Here is a 14,228-nt window from a genome sequence, read left to right as displayed (position 1 = left end):
CCTCTTTAGCCTCTGGTTTGTAAATTAAATCGAATCATTACTTTACAATTTAATACTCACCGGGCTACTTCTAAAACTCTGGCAATCTAAGTATTTAAAAATAAACCCTAGTCTGATCGAATTGTTCTTTTCATGCGCCCCTATATTGTAAATTTTATCGAAATCGCTAGAGCCGTTTTTGAGAAATTACCAAAAAATTATGAAAATGAATCTGAAAAGTATGATAGATTATTTTCCGCTACTGTACATATAAACAAAATGTGGAACAAGTTATTCATTATACTCACGTAATAATGTATCGTTCATCGTTCCTACACATTGTACCAAAATATACTAACATTGAAAACTGCGCCATCTATTCAAAACAAAGAGAACGACTACGAAAACTGGCGAACAAGGGTAGTCCACTTCGGAGGGTACTAAAAGGAAAGTCGGCGTGATTCCAAATGGTGTGTTTCTAAGTATTCGCGTTTATGTTCATATAAACGGAACACTGTTTTATTACAAAGACGCAAAGCTGAATTCTGAATGTCAGCAAAATTATTTACTTTTCTTTTATTTTCTTTGCACTTCGACGCTCATTTGTTAACTTTTCCAAGCAGCCAGTATTTTTAATGCATTTTAAAAAATTACTTTAGCATACTTTTAGATAAAAAAGCGTTGTTTGGTAAACTTTTTATGTCTGTTTTTCCGCTAGAGGCGCTGGTGTCGAGGAAAACGAGGTACTCGAGGACAGTCGAATCCTTTGTCCCGTGAACGACTTTAGTAGTCATTACATCACGCTCCCTATTCGTGGAATAGCGTTACATCAGAGGTAAAGATATTATTTCGGGAAGGGTTTTTATTTGGGACGGAATTAGCTACTTTATCTTTTTATTCACCTTGATTGGTATACAAGTGCAAGTAAAAAATGAAAATCCTATATATCAGGCTTTTTTTGCTGATAAAACATCACATACTTGTACTAAAAAAATACAAAAAACTATTTTTCAACCAGATTGTTTAAATTAATATGATTTATAAATTAAAAATAGTGTTTATTTACCTATTATTATAGCGTCTACTGTTAGTTCGTTATAATCCATCCATTAGTCCATTTCTTTTAATACTGCGCTGTCTTGTGTCGGAGGCCAAGTCTCATTTTGGGTCGCTGAGCCAACGGAGTCAGTAATTCTCGTTTTTAGGGTTCCGTACCCAAAGGGTAAAAATGGGACCCTATTACTAAGACTCCGCTGTCCGTCCGTCCGTCCGTCCGTCTGTCACCAGGCTGCATCTCATGAACCGTGATAGCTAAACATCTGAAATTTTTCACAGATGGTCTATTTCTGTTGCCGCTATAACAACAAATACTAAAAACAGAATAAAATAAATATTTAAGTGGGGCTTTCATACAACAAACGTGATTGTGAGTGATTGTTTATAGTACTTCTTTGTATGCATATTATTATGTAGAATATGTTAATGTTTCTTAATAAGTGCTATTAAGAAACATTATAATATTAAGTACATCTAAAAAGATAATTTAAATAACATTATGAGGTTCACGTGTGTTTCTATGAGTTGAAACGTGTCAGTAAAGCCTATTGGAGGTGTTGTTCACTGAATATGTAATCATCAACGTGTGGTCCAAGTGAAAAGCTGAAACTTTCCACCATACGAGCAAAGAAAACATTTTAAAGGTACCAGCATCGATGTATTGTACATCGATGGGTACCAGGTATTAACCACATTAAATACCTTAAAGATAAAGTAAGTGAAATGCCACGTGCCACTATTGTTTGCGTAAAGATGTTAAAATTATCGGCGTGTCCCTTTTTTACGAGAAAACACTCGCCCGCAAAGAAAAAACAAACGAAAAGAAAACTCAAAAAACAGTCCAATGCAATCGAACCAGAACAGTTACTTAATGCGTCCCACGAAAGAACCCCCGGTTCCTTCCTACGTTTTATTAAAATTGGAGCCATACTCTATTCTCTCTAATCAATACGTTCACACAAATTGTGTAAGTACCTACTCGTAAATAAATTAAATTGATAGTTATAATCGCCACCGCTTATGCCTTTAATGTAACGCGACGTATAAATACATTTAAGCAGATGTATCCAATAAAACTGTAATGTTCTGAAATTTCAGAATGCCTTTGGTAAGCGCGTTCTGTAATGGCTCCTCTACACGATGGCCCAGCGTTGGACCAGCGAGATGGCCATATGATGATTGAGAGCACGCTCTATTAAAATGGGCCACGTGTACCATCGCTGGCCCACTACCTTTGATGTGCGGACGAAAAACCGATACCGCGGTCATCCCATCGCCATCCCGCCGCGCCATAAGCCATCTGACACTACCCTCTCTACACGCTGGCCCATCTTAGTGGGCCGGTTTGATGGCCCATCGTGTAGAGGAGCCATAAAAGTGCCCTTGAGACCGTGTTTTGTATCTTTAACTGGTGGTAAATAAACATCAGTAAAATGTGCTGTCTATTTATATTGAAATATGATGCGGTTGGAAATGTTTGTCTCTTATTGGAGTGAGCGCAACTCGTATGGCTCGTACCTACATATTTTCCTGGATTATAATTCATAATTTCATACCGGCTATTTACTTCACTTTAATATATATACAACACGAAAGATCCAGAGCCGGGTTTGGGCAAATAAGGCAAAGTGAATTGGTAAAGCTTGAAAGACATTTGAAAGACACGCAAATGTTTATACAATGAAGATTAGTATAAGGACCAGGCAAGGCATGTCTATTTCTTTAGGGCTCATTAACACACTCAATGACGACAACGTTTTATCCATTTATTCATAAACGTGCTTATAGCTTCACTAGCGAATATTACGCGATACTCTGCGTAGGTGGCGCCACTACCACAATCTGAGGGTCTATCGCGAAACAAGAAAAGACTCTCGGAGAAAACTGGCTAAAGTTGACATCAACATCTTCTAGCCGCGCGAGACCACGGGGACAACGCCGTCATCGAAACGTCGGAGGTAAACTTAAAACTTATTTTACGCGATTAAGTCCCGCCGTTGTGAATAATAATGAGTAAGAATCGTGAAAGTTTAAATCAGTGTTACCTCCATTAGCTAATAAACGTTTGCCTTATTCTGTCATTTTGACTTGTATCTTTTTAATTGTAGGAAAGGGACTTAACCGTTAACACAGGGTTAAATTATAAACCGGTTAACCCCGAGTTAGTGGCTAACCTTGGATGGCGCAAGTGGCCCTTATTTTCTTAACAATAAGCTCTGTTCAGGCTATTTTTGAAAACCTCGCCCGCTTAGCTCTTTCTACTGCTGAACGTAAATGGTTAAAGTTAATTTGTACAATTACCTTTATACAGGGCGCAGGGGGGTGAGGTGCGGCGGGCGGGCTGCGGGGCGCATTCGGCAGCTGAAGAAGGTGCCGGATGCTGTACCCTTGCCGGGACTTGCGGGACATTCTGGAACCGAACAATATGTTTACGTCAAACAATACCCGCATTTACACAGAAGCGATTCTATGCAAGTGTCTATGTAGGTGACATACATACATATGTTTGTTATTTTGCAAGGTCCCGCGAGGCGAGTTGAACACCAGGAACAAGTGAAAATGTCACTAGCATGTATTCGTTTGATATGCTTGCGATAGACTCATCTTTCTCAAAGGGTAAAAACAGGACCCTATTACTAAGAATCCACTATCCGTCCGTTCGTCTGTCACCAGGCTGTATCTCATGAACCGTGATAGCTAGACAGTTGAAATTTTCACAGATGATGTATTTCTGTTGCTGCTATAACAACAAATACTAAAAACAGAATAAAATAAATATTTAAGTGGGCTCCCATACAACAAACGTGATTTTTGCCGTTTTCTGCATAATGATACAGAACCCTTCGTGCGCGAGTCCGACTCGCACTTGGCCAGTTTTGAGAAACATCCATTGCAGAGAGGGCAGCGCCATCTATCTCGGTGTACCAGAATTTCTAAGTAAGTAATTCGGATGAGAGGTGTAAGCATATAATATCTCTCGCCCTTAGAGTTCGCCAAATGATGAAATTCCATGAGAGCGAATTCTTTGTGTAAATTTTATTTTAAAATTAACAAGGTACCCGTCACTAGTCTCCACGCCACGCAAATTCATTCTTCACGAGCAAATAATAATAATACAGTTCCATCATTTTACTGGAGGCCAATTCGAACGTGCATTTTGATGTTAATATAATATAATTTTGTTCTCTTGCGTCTCGCTCACGCTAATACATCTATGGATAAGTATAAGCGAAATGCACGCGTGAATGATAGCTAAATTACAATTATTTTGATATTATACGATTCATAAGCTCCCGGTAACTTACTTCAGTATAAGGTCTACCTAAACTGGACGGATATACTGAAATTCCGATCGTTAACCATTATGGTAGAGCTCTGTAGCATGCCTGCGTAGTTTGAAGAACTGGGACTCAGTTAGTATATGATGATATAACGCCAAGGAATGAGTAAAACATACCAAAATGTGTGAACGAATATAATATAATATATTGATATTGTCTTGTCAATGATAATTAGATTGAAGTGCATGGAATTTTACATACTTAGTTTTTTTTTAAAGAACTCTTCACCTCTTCCATATTTCAAAATTTATGAACATATCAACATCGAGTAGTTAGTTACACCTTTTAAGACAGATCAAGTGACAATTTAACTGAAATTTACACGGAGGCCGATTCAGATTGAACAATTTCGACCTTTACGACTGCTCACGCCACCCTGTATAATTAATATTAAGACAAGTAACTTTACCTTAAAGCGGAGCTCCGGAGGTCGCGGGTTCAAACCCCGGCTCGTACTAATGAGTTTTTCGGAACTTATGTACGAAATGTTTGACGTCATAAAGAGATTATAAAATCCTATTATGAAAATAAACGATATGATATGATATGATATGAAAAATCATTTGATATTTACCAGTAGCTTTTCGGTGAAGGAAAGCATAGTGCGGAAACCGGACTAATTCCGATAAGGCCTAGTTTACCCTCTGGGTTGGACGGTCAGATTGCAGTCGCTTTCGTAAAAACTAGTACCTACGCCAATTCTTGGGATTAGTTGCCAAGCGGACCCCAGGCTACCATGAGCCATTAAAATGCCGGGACAACGCGAGGAAGAAGAAACCATGTAACTTTACCTTACTTATGCTAGTTATGCTCCTCAGAATAGGCGACAAGCTTATTAAAGATAATAAAGGAAACTACATCGATTTTAGCAATCTATTAATATAATCTTATATTACACTGAGAATAACTGAAGAGGAATGAATATAAAGTGCTCGGCACAACTTTGGCGCTACCTAATTTGTAGCCGAAAGTTATATTTCGTTATTCTCAAACTTTTACTAGGAGCTTGATGAAGTTGGTACTTTGACATTATATTGCTGTAGACTAAATAGTAAATACTTACCTACTTAGTGTAAGAATACACAAATCAAGTTTAAATCAAAAACAAACTTAAGAGAAGATGTCCTAAAAATAAGTAGTTTGGCTATTTTTACAAACTTGCAATGTACCTATTTATTATGTATGTAGGTAAGGAACAAATCTTGCAAGTTAAATTTACCCACCTCCCGACTTCCAATGAAGCTGAAAATTTGCGTACTTATGTAAGTCAGGTGACAATGCAATATTATGGTACCATCGAGCTGATCTGCTGATGGAGACAGGAGATGGCCATAGGAACTCTGTGATAAAACAACGCAACCTAATCGTGTTTGGGGTTTTTAGAATTGTCTCGATGATACTTAGTTGCCTGCGGAAAGAAAAGTACAGTCAGCGATAAAATCTTGTACCAAAAATTATTTTTTTGCCAAAACCTATTTCTTACTAAGAGGCTATTATTAATTATTTCTCTATCATAATCATAATCATTTATTTGCACATAAAAAGGGTTTTACATAGATATTATAAAAGTTACATCTACAATCGGGGACATTCCCGGTGAACCACTTCAGAGAAATTTTACCTCGATCTTTACGAGCGAGCTAAACTTCGCCTCCCATAGATATAACCAATTACGATGCATTTAGTATTCTTTATCTTAATAATGAAAAGGGTCAAAACAGGTAATGAAACAAACAATACGTAGTAAGGACAGTTTATTAGTTGTTGTTGTTTAGACTAAGCTTCGCCTCCCCATAAAGGTAACCAATTAGGATGCATTTTGGATTTCTTATCTTAGTTTGCAAATGCCGCCCGTCACAAAGACAATTTACGGCAATAAACTTTATCTGAGACAATCTTTTTTTTCAACAGCTTCTATGCTATTGATCATCACTTTTATGACATCGCCCGACCGTCTGCAAGACGTTTAAACGATTTTTGCCCTTAAGGTGGTTCATCAGGAATGTCCCCGAGTGTACTTCAAAAAGTTTGATGCAAGGCTAGCGTGAACAGAAATACATGCATAAGAACCAGTTTTTTTTATACTTCAAGCATTTTATCAGAAAATATTGAGAAAGATAAACATAATCTTAACAAAACCTCAACGAATTTGTATTTTAATTTCCTTCAGTTCACATTGAAGAACTTGTGAAATGACGAGATACCGATGCTCGCCCCGTTCTCTTAATTGGTTTCTATTTTTGCCATGCAATCAGTATTTAAGAATCTCAATAACAAAACTTCCGTGAGACACAGACATATTAAATATATTAATAACGGGTCACTCACGTGTTTTAAGTCGAAAACGCTCGACATGTTTCACTCCGTACCGAGGAGCATCATCAGGAGCTTGCGTCGACGGTGACGGACCGGCGCAGACTTCCCGGTCAACACGTGAGTGACCCGTTATTAATATATTTAATATTTAAGAATCTCAATTAAAAATTGAATTAACTGGAGCGTGGGATTGGGATTCTTCCATGTCATCACATGAAATCGGAGTTATCGTAGCCCATTTGTTTACTTTACACAATAGTGGCCCTGTGAGCTGTAGTACTTACCTACTTACACCTCGCGAACCCCCCTGGCTTAGCCATTTAGATTTTTTTAAATGAATTTATCGAACCTGCTCACAAAATGTTACAAGAATCAACGAGAGGTTGAGCAATGCGACCTTCAGAGGAAAACAGCCGGACAGACGATAGCAACCCAAGCTGAAACGAAGAGGCTTTGCGCTCGCTTGGTCAGTCATAAAATCCAAATCAATATCATAAACTCATATCAATATCATAAACTCGTGAGTAAACAAAAGTCCCATGTAATAGAAAGAAACTACTTAAGTTTAATTTTCCTGAAAACTTGAACGGCCCAATTCAGACAATGCTACCTATGTACTTATAAGATGTCACACCGATACGATACCGATCCATCAGTGTCAAAAGTGAATTGAAAAATGGTTGAAAAATGTCTATCGTATCGGTGTGACATCTTATAAGCATTGTTCGAATTGCGCCGGAAGTGTTGGGTATTTTAAGGACACTTCTATCACCGTGACGTTTACATAGGGCTGCTTTAGCGACGTTTACTCACACATTTATTTAAATAAGTGCCTTTGTCAGGGCTTGACCGAGTTCAAAACACGTACATTATTTTGTTAGATAACTCCCATTGGAATATCGACTCTATTCACCAAGTTTTAAGAGCTACTTCTTTATGACGACGAGTTTAAAACTCCGACTAGTCGCAGGCAAATAACGAATTGTTTACTATTTTCATGCTCACATAATAAAATTTCAACAAAAAATCCACATTTACATTTGAATTAATCAATTGAAAAACTTCGAAATCGTATAAAAGCAAAAGTGATTTGAATAAATTGCGAAGTTTCAACGAGAATTTTTCCGATAATCTACCTTATTTTCCGGGATTTTTTTTTAACGAAGAGATTGTAATATTGTGTCAACATTTTTACGCTGGGTGAAAGAGACGTACTCATGCGTACTTATAGCTGGGTTCTTTTCAGACTGGGTCTCCAGGTGTCCCTTCCAAAGACGGAAGTTCTGCTCTTCCACGGTCCGAGGAGAGGACCCCCTCGTAATGCGAGCATTAGAGTGAATGGGGAGGTTGTGGCAGTTAAGGCCCAAATGAAATACCTTGGCCTCCTTTTAGATGGCCGTTGGCAATTTAAGGCGCACTTTGCCAGTCTTGCCCCTAGGCTGATATCTACAGCTGCAGCCCTCGGCCGGCTGCTTCTCAACGTGGGCGAGCCAAACTCTACATGAGAGCAGTGCGTGGGTATCGTACGATATCGTTCACAGCGGCAACGGTCCTGGCGGCAGACCCTCCCTGGGACCTTCAGGCTCACATTCTTGCGGAGGTTCACCGCTACAGAGCTGGAAGAAGAGCGGCGGCAGAGTTCCCAGATGGAGAAGAAGTCCGAAATATCCGGGCATCAGCGCAAGTGGAAACACTTCGCCGATGGAGGGCAGAGCTCGACGATGCAAAATATGGGCTGATAACGGTAGACGCAGTACTGCCGCATCTGGAACGTTGGGTGGAAAGGAGGCATGGTACGCTAACTTTCCATATGGTGCAGATACTTACTGACCATGGATGCTTTGGTAAGTACCTGCGCCGCATAGAGAGGGAGGAATCCCCCATGTGCCATGAGTGTGGCGCACCGGTAGACACGGCGCGTCATACTCTCGAAGAATGCCCTGCATGGGGGCCCCAGCGGGCCATCCTTCAAACTAAAGTAGGAGCAGACCTTTCGTTGGCGAGCATTGTTAAGGCCATGCTCGACAGCGAGGAGGCATGGAAGGCGATGGCCTCCTTCACTGACGAAATTATGTCGCAGAAGGAGGCAGCGGAGCGTGCGCGTGAGAACGACCCTAACGCGCATCCACTCCGCCGCAAAAAAAAAAAAAAAAAAAAAAAAAAAAAAAAAAAAAAAAAAAAAAAAAAAAATTAGATGTCATAAGTAACCACTTATGAGTCAACCCTGATTTAGGTCAAAAATAATTTTAACAAAATATACTAGGATGCAAATATTTCATAAAAATGTTTCTATCTCACCCAACCTCTATGTTTGCCTACGAGCAATGGAACGAGTATATTTTAGATTATATAATGAAAGTAAAACCTAAATATTTCTAAAAGCATAAACTGCAATGGTTTCTATAAAGAGCGAACTCCAAGAAATACAGCAAAAGTTTTATCTTTAAGTAAATCCGACGATGCGCCAAGCCTAATAGAAATACGTTAGTCGATAACATTCTCAATAGATAATAAAAATCGACTTGATACTGTATACGTTAGCTTAATATCGCTAAGTCATGTAAAAGGACAATTGTGGAACTGTGAGCAGTTTATTGTTCTCAACAAATAAAAAGAGACAGTAAAAACTCCAAAACATCACAAGTCCTCACCGCCCCAATGAAATTTCAAACTTATTTCAACGGATTACAGTCGTTTTTCAAATATCCGAGATATATACGATCTTGGAATAGAGTAGGAAAGTTATTAGGGTTTATTCTACTCGTAAATTTTAGAATATCGTGTTTGAATAAAATATACCTACGTGCCGGGAGCACAAAGACAGTGATTTAATTAGAATAGAGGTTGCAGCTGATGTAGTGTTCGGGTAACTAAGTAACTAAGTAAATATTGCGGAGCACTCCCAGATAGCGTTAGTTCTATGTTGGTACCTATTTGCATAGTGCTACAAACGACCAGTGCATAATAATGACTGTCAATCTGACAATCTTTATACCCAAATTACCCAATGTTAAGTTCTACGTGCCACTTAGTGATCAGAAAGTGAAGTCAGACACACGCATAAAAATAGAACATCTCTCCTGTTCATGGAGCTGGAGATTTACTGACTGTGGCCTGTATCACTTAGAACTTTTGGGCTGTTCCAAAATTGTGAACATTAGTATCATATATCCTTACTTTTGGGAATAGGAAAGATAAAGAGCCAAAATATATAAATGGCTCAATTAACTCATGTACATTTTGTAAAGCGCTTTGACCTCGACTTGAAACGGCAACGCAATTTAGTCAACTAGCTGAGAGAAGATATCGCTAATTCCTCATAAATGTTTTTTTTTTGTTGTACCTTTTATTGACGTGACCTATAAAGAGTATTCTATCTATCTAATAAAATTGCTAACAATGTGGTGTGGGACTACCAATCTTCGAATATACTTATTTGTTTCTGGTATCATCTTTACTACTACTATTAGGTTTTAGGTTATATACCCACATACGCAGCGTATTACGTAGGTGAACGCGAAGCGGCGCAGCACGGCGCGGCGCGGGGTGAGTCAATCCTTTGATACCTATAGAAGTGTCCTACGCGGGCGATCTCGTAGCGAACGCAGACGCCGTGGGCCCGCCTCGTCGCGCCGCGCCGCTTCGCTTCGCATTCGTGAGTGTTCGCTTACGAGACGCAGCGTAACGAAGTAAATACTGTACTTTAGATCCTAGTCGGCGTAACTGCAGCCAATATTTAAGGACATACGACTATTGACTTTTAGAGGTTAAATAATGTATAGCAAGTTTGGCTTGAGCAAAGGGATCCTAATCTAAATCGGTCGTAATAGCCAAATGTCCCCGTTAATTAATATTATGAGATAGTATAGATAATCGTCTAATACGAATTAGTATTGGTAACAAATAATTTAGCTGTTTGTAAATACTAATATTAAATACCTAAACTACACTCGTGTTAACCTTACCTACCTACCTCTTCACGCTTAAACCGCATTCTACGCAGACTTAGTCGCGGGCAGAACTAGTTTAAATACAATACACAATACATTTATTTGAGTACTAGCTTCCATCCGCGACTTTTATGCAGTGAATGATGATGATGTTTGATAAAAACTACCCTATGTTCTCCCCCGGGTCTCAAACTATCTCCATACTAAATGTCATCTAAATTTGTTCAGCGGTTTAGGCGTGAAGGTAACAGACAGACAGACAGGCAGAGTTACTTTCGCATTTATAATATTAGTAGGAATAATTGGGATTAATAAAGATATAAAAATCTATGTTAAAATAATTTACAGTACATAATTATGGTGCTCCATTACGACACCCTGTGCTATAAAAAGCACATTTCGCAACTACGTCGAAAATTTAAAGGACCATACGTAATGTAAAACGTTGTACGATACACGTGCAAATAGGTAATTTCGCACTTGTATCGTAAATAACTATAACAGTCGCATTAAACGCTACATGAGTTTTACTGACCGGAATGGGGCCGAGGGACGGAATTTTTCAGGCAGAAGGTAGTTACCGGTGTATAGGTCAGGTCATCGCCCGACTGCCTGCATATATTTATGGTACAGAAAAATAAACAATGAGATAACAAGGCAGAGCTATGATTACATAACGCAAGGAACAAGGTAATCAATACATTATTACACCTATAACACAGCTGCAGACGACGCCATTTTGAAGTGCTTATTTCCATTATAACATTGTACTAACTACACTGAAATGTTCTACAAAACTTCGCGTTTTGCTTCGCGAAGTCCACAACTTTCAACTCGACTCTACACACTAACTTGCCAATTGGCATTACGCGAAAACAACATTTATTACAAGCGGGTAGAGATTAAATTAGCTCGCGGTGAAACACCGCTTCCAACTTTGCGCAAATAGACGGAGTTCAAGTTATCTGAAAAGTTATTTAACAAAGTTTCATAGGTTTCTATAGCGATGTGCGAGATTGCGCTTTAAATAGATGGATTAGAGTTGATAATTGAATGGAGTGGGGTCTAAAGATGGGATCTTTCGTATTTGAGGCTTCGGCGTTATCCCATCGAGAGCCGTGACTGTAGAAAGATTTTCCTTCTACAATGGACTGAGTCTGGGACCGGTTACTGAAATGACTTTGTAATGGCGGGCCCAATAAAATGCTCCAATATTAACCTTTTTGTTCCATTTAACGGTAAAGGGTATTGTCTCCATAAATTGAGTTATAAAACAAATAAATTGACTAACTTTTAGCAAGGAATAATATGTTTTTAGGCACATTTAGTGTAATTTTACTGCCACAGGCTTATTTACGTATACTTTTTAAGTAAAGTGCAAGTATCAATCTAGTAAGGTACGCTTAAATTATAACGGTTAACATAATAATTATCCTACCTAGCCTGCTTTTATTACAAGACAGGCCTACTGAATGAGATAATAAAGTGATAAAATGTTATCGATCGCGTCGTCACCCCGGAGCAAGGTTACTTCGCGTAAGATTTAAAATTCGGTTTCTGAGAAGCTATAAGCTCACTGTTTATTCTTCTGAGAAAATTAATTCGCATAGAATAATTTTCTGCTAACTGTATTCCGCCCGGAGCTCTCATTTGTGTTTTTGATTGGAAATTATTTATTATATTGCTTCGTCTTCTAGCGGAATCTTAACAAATTTTGAGTATGTTTTTGAACACAGAAGCTCGCTTTAAGGGCGTTTAAATTATTAATAACAATATGAAAATGCATACCTAATGATATATCAGTTATTTCTCATGAGTCGTCTCACTGCAGTCCGTTATCCAGGTGATTTCCAGACAGTTTGACTCGGAACGAAGGCACAACGCGCACTGATTGCACTTTTAATGTTACCACCAACTCGTAAACACTTTTGTCTCAAAACTTTTCACTATCACAACTTTCTATTCTTCGGAAAAACTATCGAAACAAAGTTTTTCACTGTCCACCTGTCATTATCAAGGCGTTCGAAGCGACAGAGCTCCTAAAAAGTACCTTTAGCGTCACCTCACAAGCGAAGAAGTAAACACAAATTACAAGAGCATCATCCGGGAAACGTCAGTCTTGATAACACTTCAAAACAATATCACAAATCGGCACAAACACTCTCTGTCAACCAGCTCGCGGTCCCCAGGGCCCTCAAACATCAGCTCCGAGTCAGCATAACGTCTTCCGTCCAACAGTATAACCTCAAAACATCTTACTGACACTCCGCGGCCCACAGGAATTAATAAAAAGTTTCTTCATAAAACAAGTGGGTTGTGAGCATGTTCCAAAATGGCGGAACTTTGCGTTAACTTCGGAACGTAGAGCGATGTGAAGTTGTAGGGTGCGCGACTCGCGCGGCTCGCGGTGTAGTTGCGCAGCAACCCCCAACTTTTCTCATAACAACCTCCCGAAAAACTTATTTGTCACACTGCATGTTCGACTAAAACTTTTTTACGGCCTATAAAAAGTGATTTTGCTAAACTGTTCATGTATAAAAGTAGTTTTCCTTGGATATTGAATGAGTTAGCAAGTGACGTCGCCGAGAAGAGCTCGCTCACCGGACGGCGAGCCGCGTAGTCGACAGGGGTTCGGTCGGGGAAAATCAATAACTTACGGCCGGCTCTCTCCGCCGCTCTCCGCGTTTAATCATACACTTTGTGAGCAAAACATTAAAACTTGTCCGTTTGTTTGTCGGAGGCGGATCGTTGTCGATCGCGGCGGGGCGGGGTCGGGGGGTATCGCGGAGCGGCAAGCGAGGCGGGCAGCGGCGGGCCCGGCCGGCGGCGGACTTCGGCGTTTCCACGAGTTTACTTGGGACAAAGTTTTGCGAGGTGTTCTTACAAAGAAGTTCGGTTTTGTACTGCAACGTGCGGAAGATTGGCGGCGCCCCTCCCCGCGCTAACTGCCGTGCATAACTTTGCTGCATTGTTATCGGCTGGAACGAGTCGAATTAAGAGTACTTTAATAAGTTAGGGCGGGTGTGCGTTGCCCTAGTTTTAAATAAGTTTGGTGGGCACTCGCGGCACCGCCGCACGGACCGCGGACCGCGTACGCTTGCTGTTCATTTTTTAACTAGTTTACTGTACTAGGTACATGTAACTTCTACGTCTTTGCAGTATTTGTGCAAATATGGTGTTGTAACTTACATGTATCTCTAATAAGATAACCTACGTACGGAATAAGTAGGATTTGACATAATCCCATGGAAGCAATCGCTACTTACAATATTACATGATTATAATAAATGTTTTGTGTCTTGTCTATACGAGTATCTCTCCCTTAAAAATAAGATCAAAATCGTTTTTAAGAAACCATATACACGGCGCCAATATATAATTACGCAGTACTTCGGTACGCTTCATTTAACATTCAATACGCGTACACACACACCCATTCAAACGAAAACATCCCTAAATATAACACACAAAGTCACCGGACCACTTACAAACAAACATCAACCGAAGTGATTTAATTCTGTAAGTAGTGTAAACAAGTTTTGTCCTTAGATGCTTCTCACTTCCCGTCCCACCGACCCCCATCAAA

The 14,228-nt window shown here is 39.5% G+C and overlaps 1 protein-coding gene across 7 annotated transcripts in view; it reads right to left on the bottom strand.

Moving 5' to 3' along the window:
* Window positions 1-13,676, bottom strand: part of LOC134742440 (myelin transcription factor 1-like protein) — a 302,896-nt gene extending 289,220 nt beyond the window's left edge. For 3 of the 7 annotated variants that reach the window (XM_063675593.1, XM_063675592.1, XM_063675591.1), the window contains exons 1-2: window positions 12,431-13,670; window positions 3,337-3,445 (exon numbers count right to left, since the gene is read on the bottom strand). In XM_063675593.1, the coding sequence (XP_063531663.1) occupies window positions 3,337-3,444 (108 nt within the window). In that variant the 5' untranslated portion in view covers window position 3,445; window positions 12,431-13,670. Of the gene's footprint in view, window positions 1-3,336; window positions 3,446-12,430 lie in introns of all 7 variants that reach the window. The other 4 variants (XM_063675595.1, XM_063675590.1, XM_063675596.1 and 1 more) reach the window with 4 other exon arrangements.
* Window positions 13,677-14,228: the final 552 nt, after the last annotated feature.

Source organism: Cydia strobilella, chromosome 6 (assembly GCF_947568885.1).
Source record: "Cydia strobilella chromosome 6, ilCydStro3.1, whole genome shotgun sequence".
Lineage (NCBI taxonomy): Eukaryota > Metazoa > Arthropoda > Insecta > Lepidoptera > Tortricidae > Cydia > Cydia strobilella.
This window is presented reverse-complemented; position numbering and strand designations above follow the sequence as displayed.